The sequence below is a fragment of the Hipposideros armiger genome, unplaced genomic scaffold (genome assembly GCF_001890085.2).
Source record: "Hipposideros armiger isolate ML-2016 unplaced genomic scaffold, ASM189008v1 scaffold_13, whole genome shotgun sequence".
NCBI classification, from domain to species: domain Eukaryota; kingdom Metazoa; phylum Chordata; class Mammalia; order Chiroptera; family Hipposideridae; genus Hipposideros; species Hipposideros armiger.
This window is the reverse complement of record NW_017731363.1, coordinates 5,758,088-5,774,429: the sequence shown is the minus strand read 5'-3', so window position 1 is coordinate 5,774,429 and position 16,342 is coordinate 5,758,088. Positions and strand designations below refer to the sequence as shown.

The 16,342-nt window shown below is 36.4% G+C and overlaps 2 protein-coding genes across 2 annotated transcripts in view; both read left to right on the top strand.

Annotated features, from left to right (window-relative positions):
• Window positions 1-5,526, top strand: part of LOC109395244 (melanoma-associated antigen B5-like) — a 7,733-nt gene extending 2,207 nt beyond the window's left edge. Inside the window, exon 2 of the mRNA XM_019666099.1 lies at window positions 5,377-5,526. Coding sequence (XP_019521644.1) covers window positions 5,377-5,526 — 150 coding nt within the window. The remainder of the gene's footprint in view (window positions 1-5,376) is intronic.
• The window catches only part of LOC109395249 (translation initiation factor IF-2-like), a 395,555-nt gene that overhangs the window by 322,052 nt on the left and 57,161 nt on the right, over window positions 1-16,342 (top strand). The gene's annotated exons all lie outside the window — the stretch shown is intronic.

The following is a 16,342-nucleotide window of genomic DNA, read 5'->3' as shown; positions in this document are numbered from 1 at the left end:
AGGGCTAGAAAACACACTCTTAGGAATTACACTAGGATGGTAGATAATCCAGAAAGAAATCTCTACCTGGGGCAGTGTATTAGTTAGCTCAGGTTGCCATAACGAAACACCTTACACTGGGTGGCTTAAACAACCAAAATTCATTTTCTCAGTGTTCTGGGGACTGGAAGCCCAAGGTCAAGGAACTGACAGGGTTAGTTTCCTCTGAGGCCTCTCTCCTTGGCTTGCAGACAGCTACCCTCTTCACTTGGCTGTCTCATTGGGTGGGTATATCTCTGGTGTCTCCTTATGTGTCCTAATATCTTCTTATAAGGACACTAGTCAAATTGGATTATGGCTCACCCTAATGGCCTCATTTTAACTTAACCATCTCTTTAAAGACCTTATTTGCAAAGGGGAATGGAGATAAGCTGCATGCTGAATAAAAAAGACTACTGTATATATGAAACTTTATTTTATATAAACTTAATGGTAACCACTGAAAAAAAAATCCAGAACTAAGACATATAACATAAAAAAAGAGGAAAGAGAGGAAAAAATCATAGAATACTACCAAACAAAAATAACAGACAGAAACGCAAAGGGAAAGAAACAGTGGAGACACTGAGCAACAAGAAAACAAAAGATAAAATGGCTATGGGCCGGTGAGTGGCTCAGTTGGTTAAGAGCTTGCTAAAGAGTGCAAGCTCTGAGCAACAGCAGTTTGAATCCTGGCCCGAGCTAAGCAGCTGCTGAGCTGCCAACAGATGGCAGGATGGCTCAGCTAATAAATAAATAAATAAGTAAGTAAATAAATAAATAAGTAAAAATAAAATGGCTATAGGAAATCCTGATATATCAATAATCACCCTTAATGTAAATGGCCTGAGTTCACCAATAAAAAGACACAGAGTAGCAGATTGGATCAATGCTGCCTCATTCCTACTCATTCCACTGCATTTACAGTGTGGACATTAGGCAGAGTTCCCTAATGGGCTGTAGCATCTCAGTATGCTCCCAGTGAGGTAGAAATGAGGAAGGACACATTTTCCTCTTTCGTTCTGTCCACTTATACCAATAGTTCCACCCTTTAAAGCCATATGGATATTAGTGTTCTCTTTATGGTTTACAATTACAGTGGAGAAGGGAAGAAAAAATCTAGAAAAGCATAGCAAATATATTTATCCCCAAAACACAAAGGAAAAGGACCCAGTATGTACGTGAGGATAGGGTGTCCAAATTCCACACCTATGTTCTCAGATTCACTTCCTCTCCAAGAGAACCTTCTAATATCCATCTTGCAAATCTTCACCCACCTCTCAGAAGCTTTCCAGTGCACATAGGTCTTGTTCTTAGCCTAGGATATATCTCCCTGCTCCCAGCAATTTTCCCTAAATCTGGATTATTCAATCTATAATTGTGACCTAGGCTCCAGCAAGACAATCCATAGTAATCTTTGACATGCCAAATCCCATACAAACATCCAGGTGTGCATTGACACCACTCTTATATTCTCAGTTGGGCTCCTCCCACCAGCATGAGTTGCATATAAGTCTCTTAGTTTTCTGATTGTCCAGTGGTTTAACTGTTGGAACACACACTTAACATGTATCCACATGCACTCACCCATAGTCTTCATAGGACAAACACTATCCGGCAGAGACAGTAAAAACAAGCCTCATAAGAAGGAAAAGACAATAATTCCCTAAAGTTCTATAATATACAAGGTCACCTCTCCGACAATGGAGTGAGTACAGTACATAATTATGCAAAGAGGTGTTAGTTCATATCTATTATTCCCCTCTCTCAAATTGTACCTCCTTGAGCCTGCCAAGAATAAGAAATGGCCCATTACGAAGCCATATACCTCTTAATGGCCACTCAGTTAGCTACACAAAGACCTGGTTAAAGCTTGAAATTACCTCTTGAAATTTTCCAATTAGCTATGAGACAAAGGCCATCCATCTCCCCAGACACTCTCTTGGGAGGAGGGCTTTGGTGCTTGGGAAGTAGGGGAAACATAATCAGATTTGCATTTTTATCAAAATATCCTCAGTGGTAAGTAAAAAGTGGTTGTGGGGGAGGAGTGCAAGAGTGCATACTGGGGACCAGGAAGAGCAAAGGGACAGATACATTGTGATCTTAATTTTGCAGTCAACTTGCAGAAAAGGAGTTCATGCATGAAAAGGAACATTGTCAATGCAATAGGTTCTAGTTCACACTATGGAAATTACACTGAGATGGCAGTGTCTTAGAAAATTTATAGGGTTTCATGAATATGGATTATCACTATTTTATAAATAGGGAAAATGTAATAAGATGAAATGGCACCCCCCCAAAAAAAATCACCAAACAGTGATAGAATATATGATCTGTACAAAGTAATATAATCTTTTCCTCATCATTTTCCAAAGGGAGACCCTCATCAACAACAACAAAATTCTAGACACTGTGTGTGATCATGACGACTTTATATGCCTTTGGATCAAAGTGATACAACTGGAGTAACTATGTAGCTTTTGTTCTAAACTTAAATTTAACAAGTGATAATTCAGAAAGTACAATCCCCATACCTCAGACACTCTTCCTCAGAAATGAGATTTCAACTTTCCTGACGCTAAATTTGGGCAGAAGTGTCAAATCATTATAATAACTGCAAGCTGGCCCCAGCTAAAATAGCATTTCAGCAGCCTGGCACAGGCATATAATCAACTGCACACCCACTGCTGGACTTGATACACAATTGTGGCACCAAAAACTGATTAGAATGTACCTCTTGGTGCCAAGTATTGCAGTACAGCAAATTAACCTTTGACCAGAATAATCATTTTCCCCCTTTCTGGATGTCTAAGTCAGTTAAGCATTTTCAGATCAATGCAACCATATGTCCACCTGTAACACTTGAGAAATTATTCCTTATTTGCAGAATAACCTTCTGTCTCACAAAGGACATATTATGTCTTCCAACTCAGAAGGTGGGAGGGTTGGGAGAAACTGGATATTTCACAGCATTTGACACACTAATCAGTCCAGAAGTGGCTGCCTATTTGCATCATATTAGTATATCATATGTAAGCATTCCCGCATAAATTTGACCTAAACCAATAGTCCCCTACCAAATATTCTCAATGCTTTAATTTTCTCAGGATTGTCAAGATCAATACCTTTCTCTGCACCATATATCTTTGTGGCAGTAATTAGCTTTGTAGAATTGTTGTTAGGGAAAAGTAGGTTTCCATGGAGAAAAAGAAAGGTCTACAAGTTGTTATGTATATAAAAGCAATTTCAGGAGGAAAATGGCACAGAGTGGGCAGCTGCTCTAAATAGTCTAGATTTATTCCTTCACTTAAGTCCCAATGTTTCTTATTTTTATATTTCTGGACTTTTAGCTAAAGTACAGTACTATAATTATTAAATTGTTCATGATAGTCATCTTTTGTAGAAACTTAATTTGTATCTAATGTTGCAATGTTTGGGATTACAAGTATTCCACTTTATTTGCAGCTTATTTCTTCCATAAAAATATCGGTGGAAACCTTACTGCAGGGCAATCCTTCAAAAATCGTGTCTCATTTTCTACCAAATAAGTGTAATAATACAAATGTACTTTCCTTAAAGGAGGCCCCATGGGACCAAAACAAGCCACAAACAAATATCAAAATAATGAGAAAAATCTTCAGTCACAATACTTTGTGTATAAATATCATTTTTAATGTGAATTCTAAATAAAGGTGTACTCGTTGAAGTTTTGTCTAGGGGTGTTAAATACTACAAAAAGAAAATACTTTTAGAATGAATAGTTAATGCTTGCGGGCTTTAACTGTCCATTTAACTTTGAGTAGAAGCTCATACACGAGTTGACTTGTGAGGGATAGAGAACACATTAGCTGCTTCTCCTCCTTCTGCTATACAGATACAGAAGTAGGACTATTTTGGCATAGTGTGTAACTTCTTTCCTAAACAAGGCAAACAGTGCACTTTGTTTTGTAGAACAAGGTCTTAAGATAAAGTGAAAGGGGCACATATTTTGGAATTAGAAACACAGAACTTCAGACACTGCTTCTGTGACTGTTTTGCAGTGTGGGGCTCTGTTTTCTCAAGTGTAGAAGAAAGATAAAGCTAACTGGAAGAGATTTCTATAAGAACTAAATGAAGTGTTTGTGAAAGCATCCTCTCTGGTCCTTTCACCTTTAAAGACATGATTTTCACTGGATTTAAGTGGTATTTACAAGAAGCCTAAAGCTGTTTCCCCCCAGGAACATATACTTTTCATAGCAAATATTGAGGAAAACAGGAATGTATTAATTTCTAATGTAATATTTCAGGAGATCATTAAGAAGAGAGATGCCATCAACATAAAAAAATCAACCCATAAATACTGACATCTTCATGCTTAACAAATCCATCAGTTATAAAGATCAGCAAATATATAATACCAGTTTTACTCTTTTTTTGGCTTTAGAATGACTGTAGACTGATATTGGCCATAAGATGATTGATACCTAATAAAGACAATTAAAAATGTGGAAAATACAAAGTCTGAAGAATACTAACCTCATTATATTTTTTCACTAAAAAAAATAGATGGATGGCTAACACTAGAGTTTGGTTATCATAAAAGTACATATTCTAGTATCCTTATATGCAATATATACTTACCTTTTGTAAGAAAACTAGCCCATTGACTTAAGAAGCTTGATTACTTTGGTACCCTGCAAGATTATTTTTCTCCTAATATAAGTGTAATAAATATTCTAAAATTCTTCCACTGAGGTATATGCACAAGTGTTTTCTCATCATCCCCAAAGGCTCTGAAGAACTCATACAAGAGGAGCATGTTCCCAGAAGGCAGCATGTCACCTCCTCCTCCACATAAGCCTCTTTGTTTTCCTTCCTTTCCTCTCACTCACATCTTGACATTTCTCCTCATCACTTTTCCTACATCACTTTCACTGTTTCTATTTCTCTTTGTCCTAATTATCTGATTTTTCCTTTCCATATTTGGTGTGCCAGCTTTGGAGAAAGGGCTTGAGGACAATGCCTGCTAGCACCGACAAACTTCACAGAGGTCCACAGAGTCAGCTGAAGAGTTAGATTCACATGTGATAAAATTGATATGGAGAGTTGAGACTGCTGAGTTGTCCCTGGAGCATTGGTGTGCAGGGGAAAGAAGGCTTTTTCAGAGGGCTTTGGGCCAAGAGAGATCAGGAAGGGAACTGCCCGTAGTGCTGAGTGGCCCCACAGAGGGTGTAGAGAATAAAAGAGCCATGAGCAATACTTTGAGGAGGATTGATAGAAGTGATCAAGGCAAACCTGCTCTGACAACAATTCCAGGCTTACTACACTGTTTCTCTGTTAGTGGTGCTGTGTTCTTATTTTGTTTGCCCTCTTGTGTAGAAACCTACAAAACTAGGACACTGCCTGCAAGAGCCCAGTGACCTCATTTCCTGGAGGCCAATACATCACAGTAACCATCAGATTATGAATACTGGAAAGGAGGACTTGATGCAGAGACTCCTCAACCCCTATTTCAGAAATAACATCTAGGGTTGGGTCTGTTATCCTTTGCTTAAATCCTTGAAAAGATTAAAAAGTCTGTCCAAAAGTGAACCTGAGGGCAAAATGTGCAAACAGGCAATATTGTTTGTTCGACCTTTGATCTTTCACAGAATTTGTGACCATTTCAGGAATGGGAAAACCCCAAAACATTTTATCCTGTGAACTTATCTTCCCTTCTGCTGTTTGGAAGCATGTGTATTTGAGGGGAATTTTAAAATCCATATCTTAGTTTGTATCTCTACACATTATTCATCAAGACCTTGCTCTTCACATGCTATGTAATACTCAAGAAGTCATTTAAGTCATTTTAGGATCTTCCTAAAATTCAACAGGAAGTTGTGTCTACCAAGGACACACAAACCTGAAGCATTTGCACGTTTCATTTGAATCCAAGTGCAGAAATCATAAGTGCTTTGGAACAGGAGAGAGACTCAGCCTATCTCTTTTCTGTCAATAAGAAAGGTCTGACACAACATCATCCAATAACACTTCCTGACAATCCCACCTGGAAATGATGTTTGGACATGAATCTTATATTACACGCACATCACTCATTGTCTATAGTCTCCTGTTATAATCACTTGTGTGTGTATATCTTCTGTCTTTCATGGAGATGTCTGATATAAGAGGATGGAAACTAGATGTAAGCTCAGATGACCAAGGTTTGAGTCCTGATTTCCACACCTGTGTGACCTTGGACAAATCACTGAACATCACTGAGCCTCATCTCTTCTGCAAACTTAATGAACTTTGAACACATCAGAGATGATAATTAACCTAAATATATTCTGTGGACACCTAAATGATAGTCCCCGGTAATTGCCATCTTCCATGAAATGCACACAGATTTTACTTATTCATACTTTCTGTTTCAACAAATATTTGTTAAGGTACACAACAGAAATGTGTGGGAAAAGAAAACAGAAATACAGGAAAAGAGGAAAGAAGCTTTATATTCGACAAACATCTTTTTATGCCAAAGTGGAATGCCATTATCATAACAATTTTGTGCTGTTACATACCCTGTCTTGGCCATTTCGAAATTAAGCAAGGGAGAACCTACCAAGTCCTGGGAAGCTCATTTTTATAAATGTCTCCAGATTAGATGTTTTAGCATATTTTATGGTGAGGTGGTTCAAACTATTGTATTTTTCAAAGACTATGCCAATTTTTTTGCTTAAAGTATATATTATTTATAGTGTGTTATACTGTATATAATTGCACAAGAGACATTTTAAAATCTAATTTTGATTTTTATATTATGCTTGCTTAAAATTTTAGGTGCCAACATATTTTAGAAATAAATAATTCACTTGCATTTTTCTGCTTATCACAAAAGAAGAAGTAAATGTGTTTACCACCACATGTGATCCCCAAGAGGGTGTATTTCATTCAGGATGTCAAATTTTAAGTGGAGGAATAACAGGGTGCAGACATACTGAGAACGCTCTCTCGGTAGCTGATGTTTTTCCCTCTAGTGGGTGATGAAAATCAAATCCCCAAACTGCTCTTTCTGGGCTTTTTACTAATTAACTTGACATCTGTGGTGAAGCAGAACATAGACTAACCTTGTTCATTCCCAGTCCCACAATTAAACTGCTGGTAGTTCAGGTCAGAAGCTTGTCTCTGGAAATTTGAAAGTAAAATAATTCCAAATTGACATAAAGCATAAAACAACTTCTTTAATATTTTTACCAAAATATTCAGGAAAAGGAGGATCTTTCAGGTAGAGTAAAAATTGCACTCTCAATCCACCATAATTCCCTACTCTGTCTACTGTGATTTTTCTCCATCTATGGATGACAGAATCAAAGGATCCATAAAATTGGACCATTCATGTAAAATATTTCCTGTTATGAGCACAGATGGATGGAGTAATGCAGTGCTTGGGATGTGATGCATACAGAGATGGGGGTGGTAAAATGAAGTGGGCAGAAAGTTTCTTGGAAGATCTAGGGAGGGAATAGAAACATTCCTCTAGAAAAGAAATTAAAGGAATAATATAGCAAAAAAATGTCTACTGCAAGGAGAAAGTGTTCAATTTCCCTCATTCATGCTACTATCAGAAAGTGTTTGGTGGCTTAAGCATGTTAGTAGCATGGAATCCATGCAGACAAAGCTATTGGGTGACTCATGGCTTACCAGAAGGAAGTAAAAAGATTATGATGGGAAAAACAAGAGACAGTATACTTGTGCACAAATGAGAATACAAATGAAATAGAAGCATTGATAGGTAAAAGCACATTGCATGGGATTTTCTTGAAAATACTTCATCAAACAAATTTTAAGTGAAGTATTGAAATAACTTAGTTATATACACAACACAGAAAAATCTCAAAAACATGCTGAGTGAAAGAAGCTTTAGACTAAAGAGCACATACTATATAATCCCATTTATACGATGTTCTAAAAGAGGCAAAACTAAAAATCTAGGGTGAAAAACATCAGAAAAATAGTTGCTTCTTGGAGTCAGGGTGGAGGCATGAATTGAGTGGGAAGAAGCATGAGAGAATATTCTCGGGATGGTTATGTTATATGTCTTAATAGAGTTTGAGCTACACAGGTGTATGAGTATGCATGTATCAAAACCCCTTAAATGGCACACTTAAGATCTGTGAATTTCACTGTATGTAAAATTTACTTAAAAATAAGGACCTATTTGCTGAACTAAATGCTGAACTCTATTACTAATCTGCTAGCTAAAGTATTTGGGGGTAAATATACTGATGTCTGTAGCTTACTTAGAAATACATCAAAATATGAGAGATTGCTGAATGGATAAATGAAAGGCTGAATAGATATGTTATAAAACAAGTATAGGAAAAGATTAATTGTAGAATCTAGATAGTGGACATATGAGGGTTCATTTTACAAATTTTCAACTTTTTTCTATATTTGAAAATTCTTATAGTAAAATGTTAGAAAAACTAGGAAACAGGAGAGATGAAATAAAGCTGGTAAAAATGTCAGTGACTGGTGCAGCAAGCAGACAGTTAATGGATTCATTATATCCTTCTCTCTACTTTCTGTATGTTTGAAATTTTCCACAATAAAAAGTTAAAATGGAATTCATATGAAGAGATTATCCAAATTGAATATAGAATTATATTTAAGTTATGTAGCTATGAATATGTACCAAGGGTGCCAAAAAAAGTATACACCTTTTAAGAAAGGAAAAAACAAAGTTGTAATACTCAATATGTAATGATAACAAAAGATGAATACAAGTCACGTTTGACTTCTGCAATGACAAGAGGTGCTCAAAGTGGTTACCATCAGCGTCCAGACACTTCTGATGATGGTGAACTACTGCTTGAGCAACGTTGACCAAAGTGTCCACTTGTATACATTTTTTTGGCAACCCTGGTGTTTTCTCTCATTTTCTATACATTTAATAACAGTATCTGATTTTTCCATAAAATAAGAGGGGGGGGTGGGGAAATGGACAGAAGTGGGCTTAGATGGGAATCCAGGGAAATTAGAAGAGAGGGTCCTGACCTAAAAAGTCCAGCTCTGTTAAAAGATGATCATTTTCATAAATCACTTCTGTTCACCTAAGTTCAATTTAACTCTGTGTCTTGATCCTTGCCTAGAGAGAGGGACTCTACCTCTTTATGCTGTGAGAAGTAGAAAAGGTACTGGTTTGTCAGAAAAGTCATAACGTATTTTGTCTATATTTTTCAAAGGTCAATTATTTATACAAAGAACAAAGATAAATCAATGATATATTGCCCATTTTGTTCAATAACCTGTTGCCATCTTCCAGTGAGCTACATAATTCCTCATTCATAGAAGGACCTGTCTTTATTTGTGAAAAACTGAACAAGGTGCTGATTCACAGCCTCATCTGAATTGAACGTTATACCACACAAGGAGTTTTGAAGAGAGGGAAACAAGTGGAAGTCTGATGGCGCAAGTTCAGGCAAGTATGGTGGGTGTGGCAACACATCCCATCCAAGCTCCAATAATTTTTGACAGGTGATCATACTTGTGTGTGGTCTCGCTTTGTCATAATGGAACACAACCCCTTTACAATTAACAAGCTCTGGACGTTTCTGGATGATGGATTCATTCAAACTGTCCAATTGCCGACAGTACACATTTGAATTGGTTGTTTGGTTCCTTGGTAGGAGCTCAAAAAACACAACACCTTTAAAATCCCGCCACACTGAGAGCATAACCTTCCTCTGATGAATATCCGTTTTCAATGTCCTTAGAGGCAAATCATTACATTGAGACCAAGACCGTTTGTGCACCACATTGTTGTAAACAATCCACTTCTTATCACCAGTTGCCAGTCGCTTGAAAAAAGAATCGCTTTCCTAATGTTTAATGAGCATATTGCAGATGTTTATACGCACCGTCAAATGAACTTCTTTGAGTTCATGTGGAACCCAAATATCGAGCTTGCTTATGTATCCCAGCTTCTTCAGGTGGTCGTGAATGCTTGAATGATCAATGTTCCTGCAATCTCTGTGTAATGTGGGTTTGACTCGGTCAATGCCTCTATTCTGTCGCCATCAACCTCCTTGGGCCTCCCTGACCGAGGAGCATCGTTGAGATCAAAATCACCAGCATGGAATGTCGTGAACCATCGTTGGCACTGATGTTCTTGTAGAGCATTGTCACTGTAAACTTTATGTAACTTTTCACAAGCTTGACACGTGTTCTTCCCTTTATGGAAGTAAAACAGTAAAATATGGCAAAAATGCACAGTTTGGTCTTCCATCTTCAACTTGTAAAATCTCCAAAACTCAACCAAATTGCTCAATTTTTGTTTAGAATGAAGCTAGAACTGTCAGCTGTCAAATGACATAGCAATAACATAGATGCAAATAACTTGAGTGCTTCCAAAAATGAACTAGCGCCATCTGTTGCAAACATGCATCATGACTTTTCTGACAACCCAATAGTTATTAATAATACAAACTTTTGAACCACATGAAAAAACATGGTAGACACTGGAGTCAGTGTAAGCCTCCTACAGTTTTCTCTCTTCCTTATACCCCACAACTTGGCTTTCTCTCTCTTTCCATGATGTTCAGGTAATGTAAATGTGCTTCTGAATTGATTGATTTCACATATCCTAATTCTGCTAACTATCCCAAATACCTGCAGCTCCTTTATGCTATCTATCCTCATTCCAAATTTTACCTTTGCTCAATATTGCCTTCTCAGCTGATTCCTCAATAAATGCTTTCACAAGACTACTATTGACATTATGCCCTCATTTTAAAATATAGAACCAATATAAAAATGGGCATATAAAGAAGGTCTCTGTAGTTGTTGTAGAATTGCTATTTAAGATACTGTTCATTATATTGTTCAGATCCCAACTTGTATGTTCAGTTTTTCTCAGAGTTCTGAGCTATGATTTGTCTCTCTTGATAATTTTGTGTAGCTCCCTTTGTTAGATAGCTGTATAACCCTTATAGCTCCCTTTTAACCTTGGTTTCCAGGGAGTTTACAGTTATTTAATTCATTAAACAATAGCCTCCCTTGACTTCACTTTTTGTTCTAATTATTTCACTTTCATCTTTCCCATCTCCATCCCAACCCTTGTTCCCGTTATTTGGTACTTCCCCTTTAATAATTATAGATTTGTTGGATTCATAGCATCTAAGTTTTTGTAAACTGCTCTATGTTTGGAAGTAGGTAGAGCATACATGATCATTTCTATAAAACCTCCAATGCTGTTAATGTTATGCTACTCTAGCTCAAATTTATTTCCAGTGATAGCCAAGCATATTGCAATAAAGGATGGGTTTAGCTGATATTTTGAGAAAATAAAATTGTTCGTTATTTTAGGAAGCCATCAGGAAGCAATTAAGAGGAGAAAAATTTGCATCCTTTAGAGTGCTTTATTAAAACAAAAAACATCGAGGCCAAATTTCAACATGCTATATTGTCCATCCATTCTCTTGAATGTACATGTGTTCCCAATTTCTCATCACAATGGTCAGACTGATCAGTGATGTGGAAACAGATCTCACTACTCCCAACTGGCTTTTGTCAGACAGAGAGTGAATCTGGGTCATCTCTCTTGGAGATAGTGCTGTATCTCTGTGGATTAGAGAGAAAAAGCCCAACAGTATAACAGAAAAAGATTCAACTGTCAAAGTTAAATTAAATCTTTTAACTTCACCACAATTTCATAAGTATATATTCCCTAAAAGATGAGAATAAAAAGATTCCTCTCTACAGTTTATCTGGGGTAATTAATTCTTCCTAAACACATTATCACTGGAAGCTATGTTTGACCCACTGATTAAATATTCAGAAGCCAAAAAAAGAGAAAGAAAACATAAAAGCATAGAAGAAAATGGCTAAATAATGATCTGACCTTGGGATAAAGAAAGGTATACTAAACTGGAAAGTAACCAAAAGTCAAGTAGACATTGCAATAGATATGTCTACATAACAATGTAAGACTTGTGCTAATCAAAATTAGATATCAAAGAATAAGCTGGGAATAGTGTATGCAAGAAACATGAAAGACAGAGATTAAAATCCTTAGCCTACAAATTGCTCACAGGGATTAAAATGCTTTCAATACATGAAGTAAATGACATAATCAGAAAATTCTTCCAATATGAAAATGAAAATTGGTAATAAATACCTGAAAAACTAGTCATACTATTGTAAAAATACAAAATAAAGCAAGAAGATATTTTTTTCATTCAAAATAACCCAAATTTTTAAATAAGCATATACTTAATACTGTTAAGGGTGCATTGAAAGAATCTCCTTCATTCACTGCAGCCAGGAACAGGGACGGATGCAGTCTTTTGGAGAGGACAATTTGATATGTTCCAAGGGCCTTAAAAATATTAATTTCCTTTTTCCTAATAATTCTACTTCTAAGCATATATCCTAATAAAATATTCAGAAACATGAAAAATGTAGATTTATGCACAATAATGTTCAACATAGTACTTATATCAATTTGCAATGAAAAGAAACCTAAATTATACATCATTTTATTAGGTTATAAACTAAAGTCAATAATAATTACACACTGGATAGAATATTATAATGCTATTCAAAATAATTTACTGAAAAAATTTAGTGGGAAACTGCTTAATATGTATTTTTATGAGAAAAGCATATAAAATATATGCATAAATAAAAATAAAATAAAAGCATATTTTAAAACTGCAAAATTATATCTAAAACATGGAAAGAAATATGCTAAAATATTAACTATCTCTTGGAAACAGGATTCTAAGTGATTGTTATATTGTTCTTTATATTTATCCAAGAATGTAATAATTTTATTATCCAAAAATACTGCTAAAAATCTTGGAAGAACCCTTATGTTTTCTATCTTTAACTCTTCCTCATATCATAAGGAAAAGTCTATTTCTCTTTGAGCTAGGACTTGCTACTTCATGTGATTACAGAAATAATCAAACCTTTTTCATATTTTTACTGCCCTCATAATACTGTGGTTTACATTATGAAAAGGTCCTCTTAATCTATATACCTTGAATATGAATTTCCAATTTAGGAAGTCAAATTAAATCCCGAGAAAATAGAAAAGGCAGTGTAATAAAAGTAATATTAAATTGTTCTATTGGGTTGTAGGAAAAGTCATGATGCATGTTTGCGACAGATGGCACTAGTTCAATTTTGGAAGTACTAGAGTCATTCGCATCTATGTTATTGCTATGTCACTTGACAGCTGACAGTTCTAGCTTCATTCTAAACAAAAATTGAGCGGTTTGGTTGAGTTTTGGAGGTTTTACAACAAGTTGAAGATGGAAGACCGAACTATGCATTTTTGCCATATTTTACTTCTATAAAGGGAAGAACGTGCGTCAAGCTTGAGAAAAGTTGCATAAAGTTTACGGTGACAATGCTTTACAAGAATGTCAGTGCCAATGGTGGTTCACAAAATACCGTGCTGGTGATTTTGATCTCAATGACGCTCCTCAGTCAGGGAGGCCCAACGAGGTTGATGACGACAAAATAAAGGCATTGATAAAGTCAAACCCACATTATACGATACGAGAGATTGCAGAAACATTGAACATCCATTATTCAAGTGTTCATGACCACCTGAAGAAGCTGGGGTATGTAAGCAAGCTCGATATTTGGGTTTCACATAAACTCAAAGAAGTTCATTTGACGGTGCATAGAAACATCTGCGTTATGCTCATTAGACGTGAGGAAAATTATTCTTTTTTGAAGCAACTAATAACTGGTGATGAGAAGTGGATTGTTTTCAACAATGTGGTATGTAAATGGTCTTGGTCCCGACGTGATGATTCACCTCAAAGGACATCAAAAGCAGACATTCAACAGAGGAAGGTTATGCTCTCAGTGTGGTGGGATTTTAAAGGTGTTGTGTTTTTCAAGCTTCCACCAAGGAACCAAACAATCAATTCAAATGTGTACTGTAGGCAATTGGACAGTTTGAATGAATCCATCATCCAGGAATGTCCAGAGCTTGTTAATTGTAAAAGGGTTGTGTTCCATCACGACAACGTGAGACCACTCACAAGTTTGATCACCTGTCAAAAATTATTGGAGCTTGGATGGGATGTGTTGCCACACCCACCATACTCACCTGACCTTGCGCCTTCAGACTTCCACTTATTTCACTCTCTTCAAAATCCCTGTGTGGTATAATGTTCAATTCAGATGAGGCTGTAAATCAGCACCTTGTTCAGTTTTTCACAAATAAAGACAGGTCATTCTATGAAGGAGGAATTATGAGGCTCACTGAAAGATAGCAAAAGGTTATCGAACAAAATGGGCAATATATCATTGATTGATCTTTGTTCTTTATATAAATAAATGACCTTTGAAAGACATAGACAAAATCTTTTCTGACAACCCAATAGAAACTCACAAAAGAATAGAATGCTACCAGAAATAAAATATTGATAAAACATTTCAAGAGGGAAAAATGGCATTTTTACTTTATAAATTTGAGTTCTGAAGGTAAACAGGCTCTTTATTTTCACTTTGGTACGTGGCTTGTAATTATAATATAGTGGTACTTTGGCAAATCACTTTGCTATTGCTGTGTAACAAACAACCACAAAACAAAATGACTTAGAAAATCACCACTTATTTATCTCACAATTGGCAGTTTGTGCCGGGCTCAGCTGAGCAGTGCTTGCAGTTTTAGCTGGGCTTACTCATGTCTGCCATAAGCTACCAGATAGCCAGAGGAAGGCTAGCCTAGGATGGCCTGAGTTAGGTTGGCTTGTCTCTGTTCCATGTAATCTCTCATCTTCCATCAGGGTAGCCCAGGTTTGTTCTTATGTCCAAGAGGGAGAGCAGAAGCAAGACCATTGTGGCCAAGGCTCAGAACTGACACAATGTCATTTCTCCTTCATTTCAGTGGCGAGTCAGATTTAGGGGGAGGGAAACAGACTCCACGTCTTGATAGGAAGAACTGCAAAATCTCACTTTGAGAATAGCAGGAGAGTGAAGAATTGTGTTCTTTTGTAATACACCACGTTAGGTCATGGCATGTAGGCTCAAACACCCCATTTTATTCATAAGTATGATTACCTAAGTTTAAAAGATCTGACAGCTAAGAATCAGATTTCCCTTTAATTCTTAGCAAAAAATAAAAGCCCATCCAACTTCCTAAATTTCAGCTAGACCATTGTATACAACTGAGACATTGAGTATTTCCTTCTAAACTTCATCCTTCTTTGCAAACTTGATTTCTTTCTTTCTGGAGCAGTAATTGGAAAAATCTTCCCTTTATTTTATTTTGTAATTGCATTTAATTTTTTATCAAAGTAGTGCTTGCACCTGGTTTAAAAAGTCAAATAGTATTTAGAGGCTTTTAACAAAATAGACTACAACCTTATTTCCAATCTTGTGTCCCAACCTACAAGCATAAAAGGAAGTTACCTTTCCTACAAGCAACCTCTTTATACTTTTCTTGCTGTTTTTTCTCCATTGGAAATAATATGCATATAGTTTTAAAAATTCATCCATGTTTGACATTAGATATTGTGGCAGGCAAAATAATGGACCCACAAATATATCCATGTTCTAATTCCTGGAACCTGTGAATTTGTTACCTTATATGGCAAAAGGAACTTTGTAGATCTGATTAAGGTTCAGGATCTTGAGATTAAGCTTACAACCAGTAACAAAATAGTGACCTCAGTTCTACAACTGAAAGAAATGAAATTCTGCCAGTAACCCAAATGAGCAGGAAATGGGTCCTTCCCTAGAGCCTCCAGAAAGAAATACAACCTGCTAATACCTGGATTTTACTTCAGTTAGACCCATGCTGGACTTTTGACCTCAGAACTATAAGATAACAAATTTTGTGTTATTTCAAGCTACTAAGTTTGTGGTGTGGTAAATTTGTTGCAGCAGCAATAGAAAACTCATACAGGTATTGACTTCCTTCTAAAATAGATGAGGATTTTAGCTCTTTCACATCATCATTATATCCTTGCATGACAGTGATATCACAATTTTTAAATTAAGTTTATATTCTGCATTTTAAAAATTCTTAGCTTATGGTAAGGAATGTTCACACCTGAACCAAGCAATGTGCAATGATTACTTTGCCTTTCCCACACAACTCTTCCCATGTCAACCCCCCGCCCCCCTCACACACACAACTTTTCTGGCATTAATGACACTTAATTTGCTTCATTGTTTTTTTTTAAGGTTTTTATTGGGGAATTAGGGGATAGGAACAGTGCTGGGGAATTGGGGGAAGGGGAACAGACAAGCTGCTGTCGTTTTGTTCTTCAGTCTAGTTGTGGAGGACGTTGCTTCACTGGCCCAAGTTGGCACCATCATTGCGCTCTTCCCT